The 15,816-nt window shown below is 41.8% G+C and overlaps 2 protein-coding genes across 5 annotated transcripts in view; both read right to left on the bottom strand.

The window, feature by feature from the left end:
* LOC132886321 (NACHT, LRR and PYD domains-containing protein 3-like) overlaps positions 1-15,816 on the bottom strand; it is a 719,980-nt gene that overhangs the window by 346,824 nt on the left and 357,340 nt on the right. The gene's annotated exons all lie outside the window — the stretch shown is intronic.
* Positions 12,289-15,816, bottom strand: part of LOC132886187 (NLR family CARD domain-containing protein 3-like) — a 28,661-nt gene continuing 25,133 nt past the window's right edge. For 3 of the 4 annotated variants that reach the window (XM_060920758.1, XM_060920757.1, XM_060920756.1), the window contains 4 exons: positions 15,178-15,294; positions 14,696-14,750; positions 14,335-14,539; positions 12,289-14,092 (listed from right to left, as the gene is read on the bottom strand). In XM_060920758.1, the coding sequence (XP_060776741.1) occupies positions 12,318-14,092; positions 14,335-14,539; positions 14,696-14,750; positions 15,178-15,294 (2,152 nt within the window). In that variant the 3' untranslated portion in view covers positions 12,289-12,317. Of the gene's footprint in view, positions 14,093-14,334; positions 14,540-14,695; positions 14,751-15,177; positions 15,295-15,647; positions 15,790-15,816 lie in introns of all 4 variants that reach the window. The other variant, XM_060920759.1, reaches the window with a different exon arrangement.

A 15,816-nucleotide genomic window follows, 5' to 3' on the forward strand; every position in this document is an offset into this window, starting at 1 on the left:
ACTGAAAAAAGGGAAATATCGGGCCTTTAAATTTCCAAAAATTAAGTTAGTAAATGCAACACAATTAATTTATATTCTGCTTGTGAACATGGATTAATCAAGTAGACTTCAGTTGTTTATAGAGAATGCTGAATGTAATAATTTCTTTCTTGTTGATGGAAATTTATTGAATTAAAAAAACAAACTCAGTGTAATCGAGTTTAGTCTCTCCCGGAAATGGAATGAGTTCAAATGTCGCCAGAAAGTGTCGTTAACCACTCCGGAGCAGAAGGTGGCGCTAATGCGCCGATAAGTTGGAGGCCAAATAAGCCAAGAAGACCCACAAGCCCACGAAAATTATGGACAAGTCTCCATTTCCTTCAGCAACAAGTCACCGTGGAGAGAAACCCAATCACTGAAAAAGTAAGTTCTTCAAATTTATATACATGTTTGTGTTCAAGTAAGTTGGGCGATAGTCCACTCGAGTGCTGTTTTCAAACAGTAATGTTACGGAACAATTACAACAGCCTGTTAACTTTTTCTGGTGAGTGTGTGTATATATATATATATATATATATATATATATATACACACACACATATATATGCATTGCATGTTTGCGAACGTTAGCTAACACCCACTAGTTAATTTACAGTTGATAGTTAACGTCAATAATGGTGTTTCTCCGCTGAGCCCCAGCTCCCGGTCCTGCTTCTGACGACGGTGCTTCGTTAAAGTCGCAGCCGGTGTTGTTGTTCTTGGTTATCCTGTGCGGGGGCGGGATGACACCGTGGTCATACTTGGGTTCCCAGGCAATCTGTATAATCAGTCAACTAATCAAATTATTCCTATTCTTATTTCTCTTATTATTATCCTACATAAAGATAATAATACTAATTTCTTTTGGAACCCTCCTTCTTTGTGATCTAGCCTCCATCTCCCCAGTCTAACAGTAAGTCAGTACTACTCCTTATATACACACACACGCGGACATCTCCATATACACATTATTCCTCACTGTTAATTTTGGTTTTTCACTCAATTTTAAATTCGCTGTTGTGTTTGATTTTTGATTTTTTTGTGTCGTTGTATTGTGATTGTTTTGTATAATTGTATGGTATACGAATAAATTTAAAAAAAAAAAAGTCGCAGCCGGTGGAGAGCAGCCGTTTATTTAGTAATGACATGTTTAGGACAGAGAGTGTGTGTGTGTGTGTGTGTGTGTGTGTGTGTGTGTGTGTGTGTGTGTGTGAATAAACATGTCAAATAAATGCTGGTGTGGCTATGAATGTGTTGGTGCAAGTGTCAGTAAAATGTGGGCTCATGTCAATGTTAAAGGGGAACTGAAGTCATTTTTAAACTTGCTTTATTTCTTAATTAACGTGTTATTCAATTCCATTTTCGGTTTTAGTAACCTTATATCGTGACTGGTATTGGCAGCTAATTGCAATTAAATATTATACTTATCGGCCTATTCGGTTTTTAGCCATGTTGAGTTTAGTTCGTTTGGTCCACGGCAGGTGTCGCTTATCCGCGCGATCTTCACGAGACCTGTGCGAGACTTTGAAACGTGAAGTGTCAGCCAGGTGTCAGTGCCGCCATTTTGAAAACTGTTTTCCAAACAAAGTATTGCACAAAAACGAGTTTAAATGACAATTACTGCCTACTTTTTTCAAACTTTCCTGATTGCTATCAAAACAAACAAAACTTCCGGCTTGATTACATCAGCATTCAAAAGAGAGCGCGCGCATCTTTTTTTGCGGTTGCACTGAAAGAAATCAAATTAAAAGTCTGCAAAGAAGAAAGTATTCAGCCTTGATTTAAAAGAACTGAAAGCTGCAGGTACTTTGTATTGATTAATGTGGGAAATGCGCTCAGTATAATATGGATTTATCACAAACACACGCGTGTATTTATTATTTTGAAACCCACCAGCCGACTGATCTGGCACGTTTTAATTGTGCGACAGTAATGACGTAAATTCCAGCGCGACAGACTAGTGTCCGAAAGAGTTTTTACATTTTACCAATGAGCTCACTGTACAGTCCTCTATATAGTAATTCCCTATATAGGGAGTAGGGAGTAGTGAACGAGTGAGCGATTTTGGACACAGGGAACGTTGGCAGATGTTGGTCACTTTGATTTCCGCTGTAGTAGTTATAATAATAATAATAATAATAATTTCAATTTATATCGCGCCTTTCACAAACACAAGGACACTTTACACAGGAGTTACAAAAAAAAAGCCACACTAGGAAGAGTAGTGTGAGGTGAAGGGAAAAGTTTTCAAGTTAGCGTTGAAGGAAGAGAGAGTGGAACAGTCACGAAGTGATTGTGGTAATGAGTTCCAAAGTTTAGGAGCAGCAACACTGAATGATCTGCCACCCATAGATCCAGTTTAAAATGTGGGGCAGTCAGAAGTCCACAAACAGAAGATCTGAGGGAGCGGGAGGGACAGTACAAATTAATTCGCTCACAGAGATCGGAAGGGGCGAAACCATGAAGAGCTTTATAGGTTAAAAGCAAGATTTTGTATTTGATCCGAGAAATAACTGGCAACCAGTGCAGTTGCTGTAAAACAGGAGTGATGTGAGCAGTGCGCTTGGTGAGTGTGAGGACTCTTGCTTCTGAGTTTTGGATGGACTGCAGGCGATTGAGCAATGTGGCAGGGAGACCATAAAAGAGAGAATTGCAATAGTCAAGACGAGAAAAAATAAACGCATTGACCAACATTTTGGCATCAGTTTCCAAGAGAAAAGGGCAGAGACGTGCAATATTGCAGAGGTGAAAGAAAGCATTCTTAGTAATGAGTTTAAAATGGGGTTCAAACGTAAGAGTGGAGTCAAAGAGAACTCCAAGGTTTTTTATAACTTGGGAAGGATTAATAGACACACCATCAACATCAATAGTAAAACTGGAGAAGTTCAGAACCTGTCTTTTGGTACCTACTAATTAGGGCTGCACAATTAATCGAATTTAATCGAAAATCGCGATTTTGGCTGCCACGATTAAATTAAATGAAAATCGCGATTTATTTCCATTTAAAATCCGAGCTCTGCTGCATATCTGATCAAGCACTTTTTGACCAGTACTCCGCCAAACCATTAGGGGGCGAACCGACGCATCTAAGGTTTCATTACTCCGCCTAAATAAGCAAGCAAGCAAGCCAAGTTGGCTTGCTTGCTTATTTAGGCGGAGTAATGAAACCTTACATGCGTCGGTTCGCCCCCTAATGGCGTGAGAGTAGGTAACAGATTGAGGTGAGAGAGAAAAGCTAACTATGTCGGAACAACAGACTATTTAGCACTGGAGGCAATGTTGTGACCTGCCTTCGCTCATGTTTAAAGCCAGAGCATGTTGATAGGCTGGTCTCTCTAGCTAAAAACTTGTAGGCCTCAGTATAATGCTATGTAATTGTTGCAATTGAGTTTTCAGTTCCTTCATCCTTTGGTAATTTCTTGGATAAATTTCATTTATTTATCCAAGATAAATAAATTGAATAAATTTCATAAAAGAACATTTATTTATTCATTTATTTTCATTTGGAAATCAGAACTTCTCTTTTAAATTTCATTCTGCACTGAAAGCTGTTCATATCGTTTGTTTGAATATAGTGAAATAAAATTTAAGTGATTTCCCTAACATCAAGAATAATCGTGATTAATCGTGATTACAATTTTGATCAAGATAATCGTGATTATCATTTTTTCCATAATCGTGCAGCCCTACTAGGTCGCAAGTCACAAACTGCTGGTAATTTGTGTTACATGGTGAAAAATGGCAATTTTTTGATATTTGGGTATGTCAACAGGCTACTCAAGGGCTTTCAGAAAATGTCTTCCTTTCTCATCAATTATCATCCATTAACGAGAAAATGCTAATTAAGCATTAGGAAATAATAGGAAAATGAGTTAAAAGATAGAAACGTTTTCTTTATTTTCTCAAAATGGAACACCGTCAGAAGATTGTTTGTAAAAACCTTAATATTTTACCTAAGTTCTGTTTGTTGCATATTGGAGAGGAGAGTCTGCTCTATCAAATGCACTAAGTCACTTTTCCCTATCTTAAAGGGAAAGGGTTGATGTGGCAAGGGGAACATGAGTAAGAAAATACGCAACCCTGTTTCCCTGAAAACGTAATGTTCACTTCATGTACTTGCTCCAATGCATTGCATGTGGATTATGCAATATCTGGCTAAAGGCTTAAAACATTTTACAAATAGCATGATAATGCAGTGGATCACATAGGACATCTTGTTGCTTACCAATTGACAGGTCCGGATTTCGAGAAAATGCGAAAAAAAATCTTCGAATGGCTTCAATTGCCTCCACTGAATTGAGCTGACCCACATGGTAAAATGGCTTCCTGGGCTTTATGGCTTCACTAACAGTGACATCTGGTGTCAGAACAATGAACTAGACTGAAATGCTGCTGACAAACAGTGAAAACAGCTATCACCAAACTATCTCCACCTCCACCTGCTCCCCCACTGACTTATTTTCTTTTTCATCAGCCAGTACCATTACTATTAAGTGTGTTGCTTTGAATTGTGTCATTTGAAAGCTAACAAAACAAGCTTCAAAATGATATCTATCTCCCCTCCATAGCTTTCCTACTTCTCAAGAAAATTGCAATTGAATGACGAAAAAAAAACATCATGAATGTAACAAATCCACCTTTTTCAATACAGTAGTATGTGACTCACGACCACTACTAATAGAACCTCCATTTTGCTAGCATTAAGTTTAAAGCAGTTCTTATGCAACCATTGCTTAAGGTCAGTGATGCAAGTCCTTAGCAGCTGAACAGAGGCTATGGAAGGGGTGATAGTGATGTAGATTTGAATGTCATCAGCATAACAATGAAAGTTAAGGCCATGGTTACAAATAATCTGGCCGATAGGAGAAACATAATATAAAAAGAAGGGGACCAAGGACAGAACCTTGAGGCACACCATGAGCAACAGTAGCAGTGGATGATTTATGGACACCAATAGAGATTAACTGTTGCCTGTTTGCTAGATATGACTGAAACCAGGCTAAAGCTAAGCCAGTAATAGCAAAAGAAGATAGTCTGGAAATGAGTATCTCATGATGTAGTGTCAAAGGCAGCTGTGAGGTCCAAGAGAACAAGGACATTGAGATGACCAGCATCAGTTGAGAGCAGGAGGTCATTAACAACTCTTAAGAGAGCAGATTCAGTGCTGTGGAGATTGCGAAAGCCTGACTGAAAGGGTTCATAGAGATCATTACGAGCAAGGAAAGTATGAAGCTGAGAGGCTACAACTCGCTCCATTACTTTAGCTAGGAAAGGGAGATTTGAAATGGGTCTGTAATTAGACAGTGAAAGAGAATCTAGACCAGGTTTCTTTAGTATTGGTGTAATTGAAGCAATTTTGAGGGAGATGGGAACAGTGCCTAAAGCAAAACACTGATTAATCATATGAGCAATATAAGGGGGTTCTCGACCAGAAAAGGGTGGCTTGCCCTCTCCAGGTTGGTGGAGAAGTCCTGCCTCAAGTGGAGGCGTTTAAGTATCTCAGGATTTTGTTCACAAGTGAGGGAAGGATAGAACGTGAGATCAACAGGCGGATCGGTGCAGCCTCCGCAGTGATGCGGTCGCTTTACCGGTCCGTCGTGGTGAAGGAGCTGAGCCAAAAGGCGAAGCTCTCGATTTACCGGTCGATCTACGTTCCGACTCTCACCTATGGTCATGAGCTTTGGGTAATGACTGAAAGAACAAGATCGTAGATACAAGCGGCCGAAATGAGTTTCCTTCGCAGGGTGGCTGGGCGCTCCCTTAGAGATAGGGAGAGAAGCACAGTTACTTGGGAGGAGCTTGGAGTAGAGCCGCTGCTCCTCCACATCGAGAGGAATCAGCTGAGGTGGCTCGGGCATCTCTTTCGGATGCCTCCTGGATGCCTCCCTGGGGAGGTGTTCCAGGCATGTCCCCCTGGGAGGAGGCCCCGGGGAAGACCCAGGACACGGTGGAGGGACTATGTCTCTCGGCTGGCCTGGGAACTCCTCGGTGTTCTTCCCGAGGAGCTGGCCGAGGTGTCTGGGGAAAGGGAAGTTTGGGCTTCCATGCTCAGACTGCTGCCTCTGTGACCCGGCCCCGGATAAAGCAGATGAAGACGAGACGAGACAATATAAGGGGAGATAGCAGATACCCAGGATTTAAGAAGTGCAGTGGGTGCAGGGTCCGACAGACATGAGGAGGAGGAGGACTTAGTCATAATTTCTGATACTTTACAAGAATCAACAGGAGAGAAAGCAGAGAGACAGCAGTCAGCTTTATGAGAAAGAACTACTTGCAAGACAGAAGAATGAATTTCAGAATGAAAGTGTTGGTAAATACTGTCAATTTTATCCTTGAAAAAATCCAAAAAAGCCTGACACTGAGCAGGGGAACTGGGAGTGGTTGAGGAAGGAGGCTGAAGAAGTTTATTTATTGTATTAAACAGAGCTTTGGGTCTATGGTTGCCACGCTTAATGATGTTAGCGTAGTAAGAGGATCGGGCAGCATTAGGAGCATCCTTATACTTTGCGATGTGCTCAGAGAAGAGTGAAAGATGAATAGTAAGGTCGATTTTCTTATAAAGGCGCTCTAGCCGCCTTCCCTTGGCCTTCATGGCCCTAAGCTCAGAGGTGAACCAAGGAGAGGCGTGATTTTAACGTTTTACTTCCGTCCTACGATGTCTCACACAGGTCTCAGCGAATCTCGTTTACGGCCATTGCTTTAACATATGGACTGATATATTACAGAGCATATTTCAGACACTCAACTTGCTATAGCAGGGACAAAATAGCGATCAAAAATGCATTCCTATATTTAATAAAATGAGATAAATAGCATTTTGATGATTTAAAAGAAAAAATTGCCTTCAGTTCTCCTTTAAAGCTGCAGCGCGCAACTTCTGTTGACCCCTAGAGGAATTCTACATAATTACAAAAACCCTACCAGCACTTCCACGTCGTGTCTGGCAGTATAGGCTGTGGTCACACACACATAGACGAATTAACTTAAAAGGTAGAATAAATGGTTCTCAAGAACAATTGTGCAACACACTTTTTGTCAAACTCAGTAAATATCTCCTCATGGTCCACCAGCTGTCTGATCTGTGTGTGCACTGAAAAAGAATCCAGTGTTCATACACAACCATGGTTCTGTAACGGGGCAACAAAGTGGCTCGGACCGAGCATCACAACATTATTTCAGCCAATCAGGAGGTGCGTTCACAGTGTGTTCTCATGGAACAGATAATGCTTCCATTTTATTAAATGTTTAAATCATGTTCTGCTGTAGTTACTTGTTCTTGTCTTTAAATTTACCTTCATTCTAACTTTCACCTTACCTAGATGTATAGTGTCACTATTTTATGTTTATCCTTTTCTTGATAGGGCTTGGTGAAAAGGTTTGATTTACCTACCTTTTTTTGGGCTTTTTTCACCTTTATTGGATAGGACAGTGCGGAGACAGGAAACGAGCAGGAGAGAGAGACGAGGAGGGATCGGGAAAGGACCTCGTGTCGGAATCGAACCTGGGTCCCTGGATTTATGGTATGGCGCCTTATCCAACTGAGCCACGATGCCCCTAGTTTATCTATCTTTTGTCTGTTTTGTACATAGCATGGATCAAAACACCATCAGTGAGGCCACTGAAGACACCACCATTGGGATTTATGTTCTTAAAGAACATGCTTCAAGTGATGAAGCAGAGGACATTGGCATTGTTCTCGAAGGCATCAAGGTGTTACAAGATCTTGATAATGTAGCATTAGCTGTTGCTATGCTGTTTGGACTGATGTATGCACTGAACCTCAGCGACCCTGCTTACCTCCGCTACACTTTTGAGGTCATCCAAAAGATCTGGATGGAACTGGATGGAGGTAAACTTTCCAACAAAGCACTTGCTCTGAAAAACAGGCTCTCAGTCAACGGCTCAGACTGATTTCTGCTGTGTATCCACTTTTGTGTGTGTGTTTATTTCTCAGTCAGTGCGTTTACATGCACATAGAGAAAATTGAATTTCTGCCGTTGCTCAACTGAAATCAAAGTTCTAAATGCCATGGAAACACCTTAGCTCGGCTGAAATTGAACCGAACTTGATTTCTCATAATCGAGCTGCACGACCTAGATTATGCGATTTTTGCCGAGCTACTTAGTGCATGTAAACCCTATCGAGCTACGGAGTCGAGCTACTTACTTCAGCACTGCCCCTTCCGGAAGTGACGAGTCCACAAGCGGGAAACACAACAGCCTCGGTCAGGGAAAAAAAAGCCTCGGTCGGCATGACACTTCACCCTAGCCGCCCACTTTATTAGGAACACCTCTGTTCGTACATACAAACACTCTTCTTGTGAACACGGAACTGATAACTTTGTTTATACGCTTGAATAGCTCTTCATGACGACAACCGGAAGTGTACCAACACGATGGGGCGTGTAGCGCCACCTGCGGCTCGGGTGCACAATGTACCTCACACAATAGCTCGATTCCCTTGTGTGCATATAGGATTGGATTTCTCTGGCACCCCTGCTGGGACCCTTTGCTCGATTACCGACTGTAGCTTGATTTAGATGTGCATGTAAACGCACTGAGTGATGAGTTTACGCAGGGTTGATTACTTTTTGTTTGTAAATCCACTTTGATTTGTCAAAGTTGTCAACTGTGTAAAATGGTGTTCACAGGGTTAACCCTCATGGTAAAGTGTATTTATGAAGCACGAGAGCTTATTTGCCTTATTCAGTTTGTGGCATGCACTGCAAAAAATAAAAATCTTAGGAAGTTTGTCTATTTTCAAGTCAAAACATCGAGCCACTTATATAAGACATAATTGCCCACCTCATTTAGCTAGAAAGGCTAGTTTTTAGACAGTCCATCTTGAAAATCTTGTATAGACAAAATGTCTTGAAAAAGTCTTATTTGGAGCACCTTTGAAAATAAAACAAGTTTTTTTTAAACAAGTAAGTACATTTTGGACATTTGTCAAATGCGGTTCATCTTGTTTCAAGAAAAAAAAAACCCAAAGTATGCTTGTTTTGGGAATAAATGAACTTTACTTAAATCTTTGAATCTTGCCCCCAAAATGCACTGTTGCTTTGGCGTTGTGTAAGCACTGTAAGTCAAAATGCATAGAGGTATTTATTTATTCATTTATTTATTTTTTGTGCCTGAGGTCCTGGGGAAGTGGAATCTTAAGAGATGTTTTAATGTTGAAATGGGAAAAAAAATAAACTTGTTGCAATGCTACACGTGTCATCAACTTCAGTGTTTCCCACAGACTAGGTAGCAATTTGTGGTGCTCCACTGTGCCGATGAGGGAATCGTGCGCGGTGGTGTCGTGGCGGTCGGTGGAATCGGTCATTGGGGTGTATGCAAAGTGTTTACAGCGGGCGGTGTTCAAACACACAGTATTTTTCTTCAGAGTCACCTGCTGGGACTATTTTAAAGCTACAAGAAGCATTTGAGATTATTCAGTTCAATCTAAATTCTTTTAAGTTCTTTAAGAGAAGACAGCTAAAACAATTTTTACCAGAACCCTGCCTGGTTTCATTCCTCGACCCAACTTTACATTACAGGGCAGGCCATTAGTTTGCTGGGCTTGATGTTGGTGGAAAACCTGTCTTTTAAATTTATGAAAATTACTCACCAAAATTGAAGTTAAAGTTTAGTTTTTTGCCTTTTTGGTGGCAATCTTTCAATCATTCTTTAGTTGACATTCAAGGAATAAATTGCAAAAAACAAGCTGGAGGTTTTTATTTTAAATATTGAACTCAACATTTACCTCAACCAATACTAAAATGAAATAAACAGTATAATGTAACAACAAAATAATAAAATATATCATAATTAGATGTAAGAAATAGAGGTCGACCGATCTATCGGCCGCCGATTTAATCGGCCAATTTTTGCCATTTTTTAATGAATCGGCATCGGACGATTTTCTTATTTGGTCGCGCCGATTTAAAGTCAGGCACGACAGCTACGTAGAACGCGGCATGCAAAAGACCCAAGCCAACAAACATTTCAGGAGTCAGCAGAGAGAGCCTACAGGTAAGGCTTCAATTCTTACATTTCAATGTCCTAGTTGCCGAAATTCGTTTGTGTCTGAGAGCCTGAGGCGCCTGTTGCTTATTTTGAACGAACCCTAAGGACACGGAAGCGGATTCGGAGCTGTAATTTCCACACAAACCGCGTTCTTAACAAGAGTGTTTCTGGCGGCGCGAAGGTCTGGATATTGTACTGTACAAACCGCCATTTTTAATATGCAGGCTGCCTGAGGGGGAGAGAGCGCGAGCGCGGTGTGGTGTTGTCGCGAGGGAATGCACGCGCTGCGAGAATGAGTGAGTGAGCGAGAGTGCACACGCGCATGCGCTCAGCAGACTGGCTGTATGTATGTATAGTGATCCAGGGTGGGTTTGTTTTTATTTTACATAAGCAGAGACTGCAGTGCGGGGGTCAGGAGGAATCCTGGCGTGTCTCAGATATAATTCGGGATTTCTTTCTGAAATAACGGAGGTAATGTAGTTTTTGAGACAGCTCGCGAGGACGTCTGGCTCAAGCATGTGCTTGCCATGAACCTTGATTGATGATGAGAAAATGATTCCCCTGGCATTACTATTACCCTGCACTACTTTCCTTCCTCCTCCTCCTGTATGTAGACTATATTTCTTAAAATTGCACCACAGGGATCACAAAGCTATTGCTTTTCTCCTACATGGACTCTTGCATCCATCCCATAATTCATCTCATTCAGACCTGGATCACATCACACCCAGTGTTGTGCGTCCTCTTACTAGTATGATATTTTAGCATGCCAATTAAGGAGAATACGATAGCATATCGGCCCAAAAAAATCGGCAGCTCATGTCGGCCATTGGCTGACTCTGACCTCTAAATATCGGTATGGGCATCGGCTTTAGAAAAACCCATATCGGTCGACCTCTAGTAAGAAACCACTTAAGATAACACCAAGGCAACTAACAATAATGAAAAAGCATTACCCTAATTGGTGCAAAGCCTGCATGCCCTATCAGAACATTTAATTCTGCGTCACTTCCTGAAAAAAAAAAAAAACCTCCAGTGCCCTATCGTAAGGGAAGTCATTGCTGAAGTGGGATAAAGCAACGGTTCCTCGCGTCAAGCTGCTACTGTATGCATCAAAATTGGTTTATAGCCTGACTCAGGGATGTCCATTTCCTGTAAGCCAGGAAGGCTATGATAAAGCTCATCACGAGCACGACGTAGGCTACCTTTTAAAATAAGGGGTCGGAAGGCGAATCGGGAAGGCTGCGTTATTTTTAATTAGCTTAACAGGCTACTTGCAGTCCAGGTATATGTGCAACGGCAGGCCTGTGGACATGCCTGTCTCTCTGTGTGGGTGTGCGCGCGCGTGTGAACGAGAAGAAAGAGCACTATGAATGAACGATACGCAACGGAATTTTTTTTTTCAAAATCGCGAGTCTGATTGTGTGGCGCTAGGAATCCATTGTGTGGCGCTGCGCCATACAATGGTCTATGTATGGGAAACCCTGCTGCATGTCTTTGGACTGTGGGGGAAACCGGAGCACCCGGAGGAAACCCACACAGACACGGGGAGAACATGCAAACTCCACACAGAAAAGCCCTCATCAGCCACTGGGCTCGAACCCAGGACCTTCTTGCTGTGATGCGACAGTGCTAACCACTACACCACCATGCCGGCCCACAAGTAATAATTCATTGAGAAAAAGAAGGAAATTGTGTCAGTCATACACATTCTGATCACGTGGGACCGATTTACACATTAAAATCAAGTAAATCCAAAGGATTTTTTTTCAGTGCACAGTGTGTTCCTGTCATTTGGTTTGGTTAGTTTCACACTGCACTGATTTTCCAGAGCACCAAACTGTTTGTCCATGAGGGAGTTCTCTGATTGGTCAGGAGTTTGTCAGGGTGGGGTTTGATGGACACTTCTTATTGAGGTTGTTTTACTGCTGGAGGTCAAGATTTTGGGAAAAATATGATGTAATTATTTGAACTGAACACAAAGTTGTGTGCTGAGTTTCAAACAGACAGTAAAACAGTTGGTGTGTATCATTCTCTGCTCACACACACACCTCTGATTTCTGGGGGTTTGGAGTGGACCTGAGTACAGGTGGTGTGTTCACGCGTGTCAAAAGGTGGGTTTAATAACCTGTTAGTGTAAAAAGTGAAACCATCTCCTGTAAAAGTACCAGAGGTTTGTTTAAAGAAGATTAGAGTCACTATTAACAAACATTAATCTAAACACTGCAGTTCAGTGTGACATTAAAATAACAAACCATGCAGTAATACATTTATAAATAAAAATAACACTCACTCAGCTTTTCTGGAGGCTTTGACCACTGGCAGCAGCTTCAGAAGACATTCCTCTGATGGGTCATATTTACCCAAATCAAACACATCCAGCTCCTGTTCTGAATTCAGTAACACAAACACCAGAGCTGACCACTGAGCAGGAGAGAGACTGACTCCACTGAGACGCCTGGAATCTCCTCTGTTCAGGTAACATTGTACTTCCTGCACTAGAGAATGATCATTCAGTTCATTCAGACAGTGGAACAGATTGATGGATTTCTCTGGAGATGGATTCTCCCTGATCTTTCCCTTGATGTACTCGACTGTTTCCTGTTTGCTGTGAGCACTACTTCCTGTCTGGGGCAGTAGGTCTCGTAAGACAGTCTGATTGGACTCCAGTGAGAGACCCAGAAGGAAGCGGAGGAACAGGTCCAGGTGTCCATTGTCACTCTGTAAGGCCTTGTCCACTGCACTCCTGAGGAAATCAGACATGTTTGATTTGGTGAAAAGATTAGACAGATCAGTGGTTTGTTGTTCTGTTACTTTTCTGCTGATGAAGGAGATAAACGTGTATAAAGCAGCCAGAAACTCCTGAACACTCAGATGTACGAAGCTGAAGACCTTCCCCAGGTGAAGCCCAAACTCCTCTCGGAAGATTTGGGTACACACTCCTGAGTACACTGACACTTCTCTCACATCAATGCCACACTCTCTCAGGTCTTCCTCATAGAAGATCAGGTTTCCTTTCTCCAGCTGTTGGAAAGCCAGTTTTCCCAGTGCCAGGATACTCGCTCTGGTCTGCTGAGGATCAGGCTCACATTTCTGATGGTACTTTTGCTCCTTGTGTTTGATCTGAAAGATCAGGAAGTGTGTGAACATTTGAGTCAGAGTCTTGGGGATCTCTCCACTCTCTGCTTCACCCAACAGTCTCTCGAGAACAGTGGCTGAGATCCAGCAGAAGACTGGGATGTGGCACATGATGTAGAGGCTTCTTGAAGACTTCATGTGTGTGATGATTTTATTGGCCAGGCTCTGATCACTGATCCTCTTCCTGAAGTACTCCTCTTTCTGAGGATCACTGAACCCTCGTACCTCTGTTACCTGGTCTACACACTCAGGAGGGATCTGATTGGCTGCTGCTGGTCGAGAGGTTATCCAGAGGAGAGCAGAGGGAAGCAGATTCCCCTTGATGAGGTTTGTCAGCAGCACATCCACTGAGGCTGACTCTGTCACATCGTACAATCTCTCATTGTTTTGGAAATTTAGAGGAAGTCGACACTCATCCAGACCATCAAAGATCAACAGGACTTTGTTCATATCACAGCCTATTAAGCATAATTCTTTCATTTCTGGGAAAAAGTGATGAAGAAGATTCATCAGACTGAGATTTCTCTCCTTCATCAGATTCAGCTCTCTAAAGGGAAGTGGGAACATGAAGGTGATGTCCTGATTTGCTTCTCCTTCAGTCCAGTCCAGAATGAACTTCTGCACAGAGACTGTTTTTCCAATTCCAGCAACTCCTTTAGTCAGCACGCTTCTGATGGACGTGTCTTTAAAGAGATCCTTACATTTGATGGGTGTCTCCTGTGTTGCTGGTCTCCTGGACGCCGTCTCAATCTGTCTCACCTCATGTTCTTTATTGACGTCTCCACTCCAACCCTCTGTGATGTAGAGCTCTGTGTAGATCTCATTCAGAAGAGCTGAGCTTCCATGCTGTGAGATTCCTTCATTAACTCTTTTAAACTTCTCTCGCAGGTTGGATTTCAGCTTTTGCCGATACACAGAGACGTGTTCTGAGAAACAAAGTAATAACATCTTTTAATGCAAAATCACTGAGAACAATATAAATTAAATATTGACGTGCGTTCCTGATTAATGTATAGAATTTACAAGGAAAATATAGACATTGTAAAATAAAACTAATTTCAGAGTTCTAATCTCACTGACTTATTCAGCTTGATAAATTTAATATGATGTATTTAAATATGAACCAAACTGAAGCAGATAAAATAAAGTCATGACTCAGAGCTCTTACTGTTGTGCAGTGCGTGAGCGAGATCTGTGTGGTTCATGTTCTTCAGGAAGTGCAGTGTGATCTTCAGCACTCCCTCTCTGACACTGCTCTGATCCTCCTCATCCTCCACCTCCCTCTCAGAGCATGCTGGGGAATCTGGACTCAGGAGCTTCTTAAACCTCTTCAGCTCCTTCTGGATCACACTGATGACTTTGTGTTCCAGCTCCTGGTGAGAAACACACAGGAACAGATCCCAATATTATAATGTTACACAGTGAGAGAGGATTTATTTTAGGAAAAGAAGAAAAGTCAGTTACAACTGAAATTGTGTCTGATTACCCATAATGCTGCTGTATGTGGATAAAACTGTACACACACACACCTTGAATATGGACTCCAGCTGCTTTCTGCTGATGTTTGATTTCTTCTTTTGTGGTCTGTGAACAAACAAAACACATGCTGTAATATGGACTATATGTATCAGAGCTGTACAAACACACTCAAATACAGAGACAGATATTTAACACTCTCCTCTTAACACCATACACTGAGTTCAGGATTTCATCATTGACACACATTTAGAAACAAATGTATGAATGAATGAATGAATGAATTAGTGATATAGTGATTAATGTCCCAGGTGTAAATGTTCTTGTGTCGCACCACAGACCCTCCAGCTCAGGGACGGCAGGCTGAACTGAACTCTTCCAGCAGTTTTCCTCACTGCCAGTCCGAGAGCTGCAGCACTGCACAGTTTAGTGTTTTACTGCTTCAACACCCGATAAAGCTCATGAAGGGCTTCACAATGACACCAGTGAGTTTGATCAGGTGGAACAGTGCTGTAAAACACCTCACTATACTGACCTCAGATCAGCAGGACTGTCTCTGTCTCTGAAGTTATATGGGGGTTCCATTGACCCGTCACTCTTCATGGACACACAGCTGGGTTCTGGTGAGTCTGATCTCTTTCTCTTCATCATTCTACAACACAGATATTATTACAGACACAAATTAAGGGAAGTGTACATGCTAATATAATATGGAGTGGATATTGATGACTATATTTCCAGTTTGAATTAACACAGAACCTCTATGCCTTAATTAATTTTTTGAGTAATAAGCAACAAATTAAATCATATAGACAAATAAAAGGCAAGGCTGAGCATTTCAACCAACCGTATTATAAAATGTTTAAAATACTCAGACGTTAGTCATTAAAAACAGACATTAAAAATAGCCTGAATGAGGTTGGAGCTCAGACCGGCCAAGACGCCCATAAAATCGTAAATATGACAGGTGGCACCACCATCTTGACAACTTTTATGCACACCCACCTGGGGAACACTGTATGTGAGTTTGATTGAAATCCGATCAATCCTGTAGGAGGAGTAACGATTTTTGTAAATTGTGGACGGACGATGATGGACGGACGACGGGTGATTGCATGTCATCCGGCCTGGCCTGAGGCCCGATGAGCTAAAAACAGGTTAAAACTTTCATGTA

The sequence above is a fragment of the Neoarius graeffei genome, chromosome 5 (genome assembly GCF_027579695.1).
Source record: "Neoarius graeffei isolate fNeoGra1 chromosome 5, fNeoGra1.pri, whole genome shotgun sequence".
Lineage (NCBI taxonomy): Eukaryota > Metazoa > Chordata > Actinopteri > Siluriformes > Ariidae > Neoarius > Neoarius graeffei.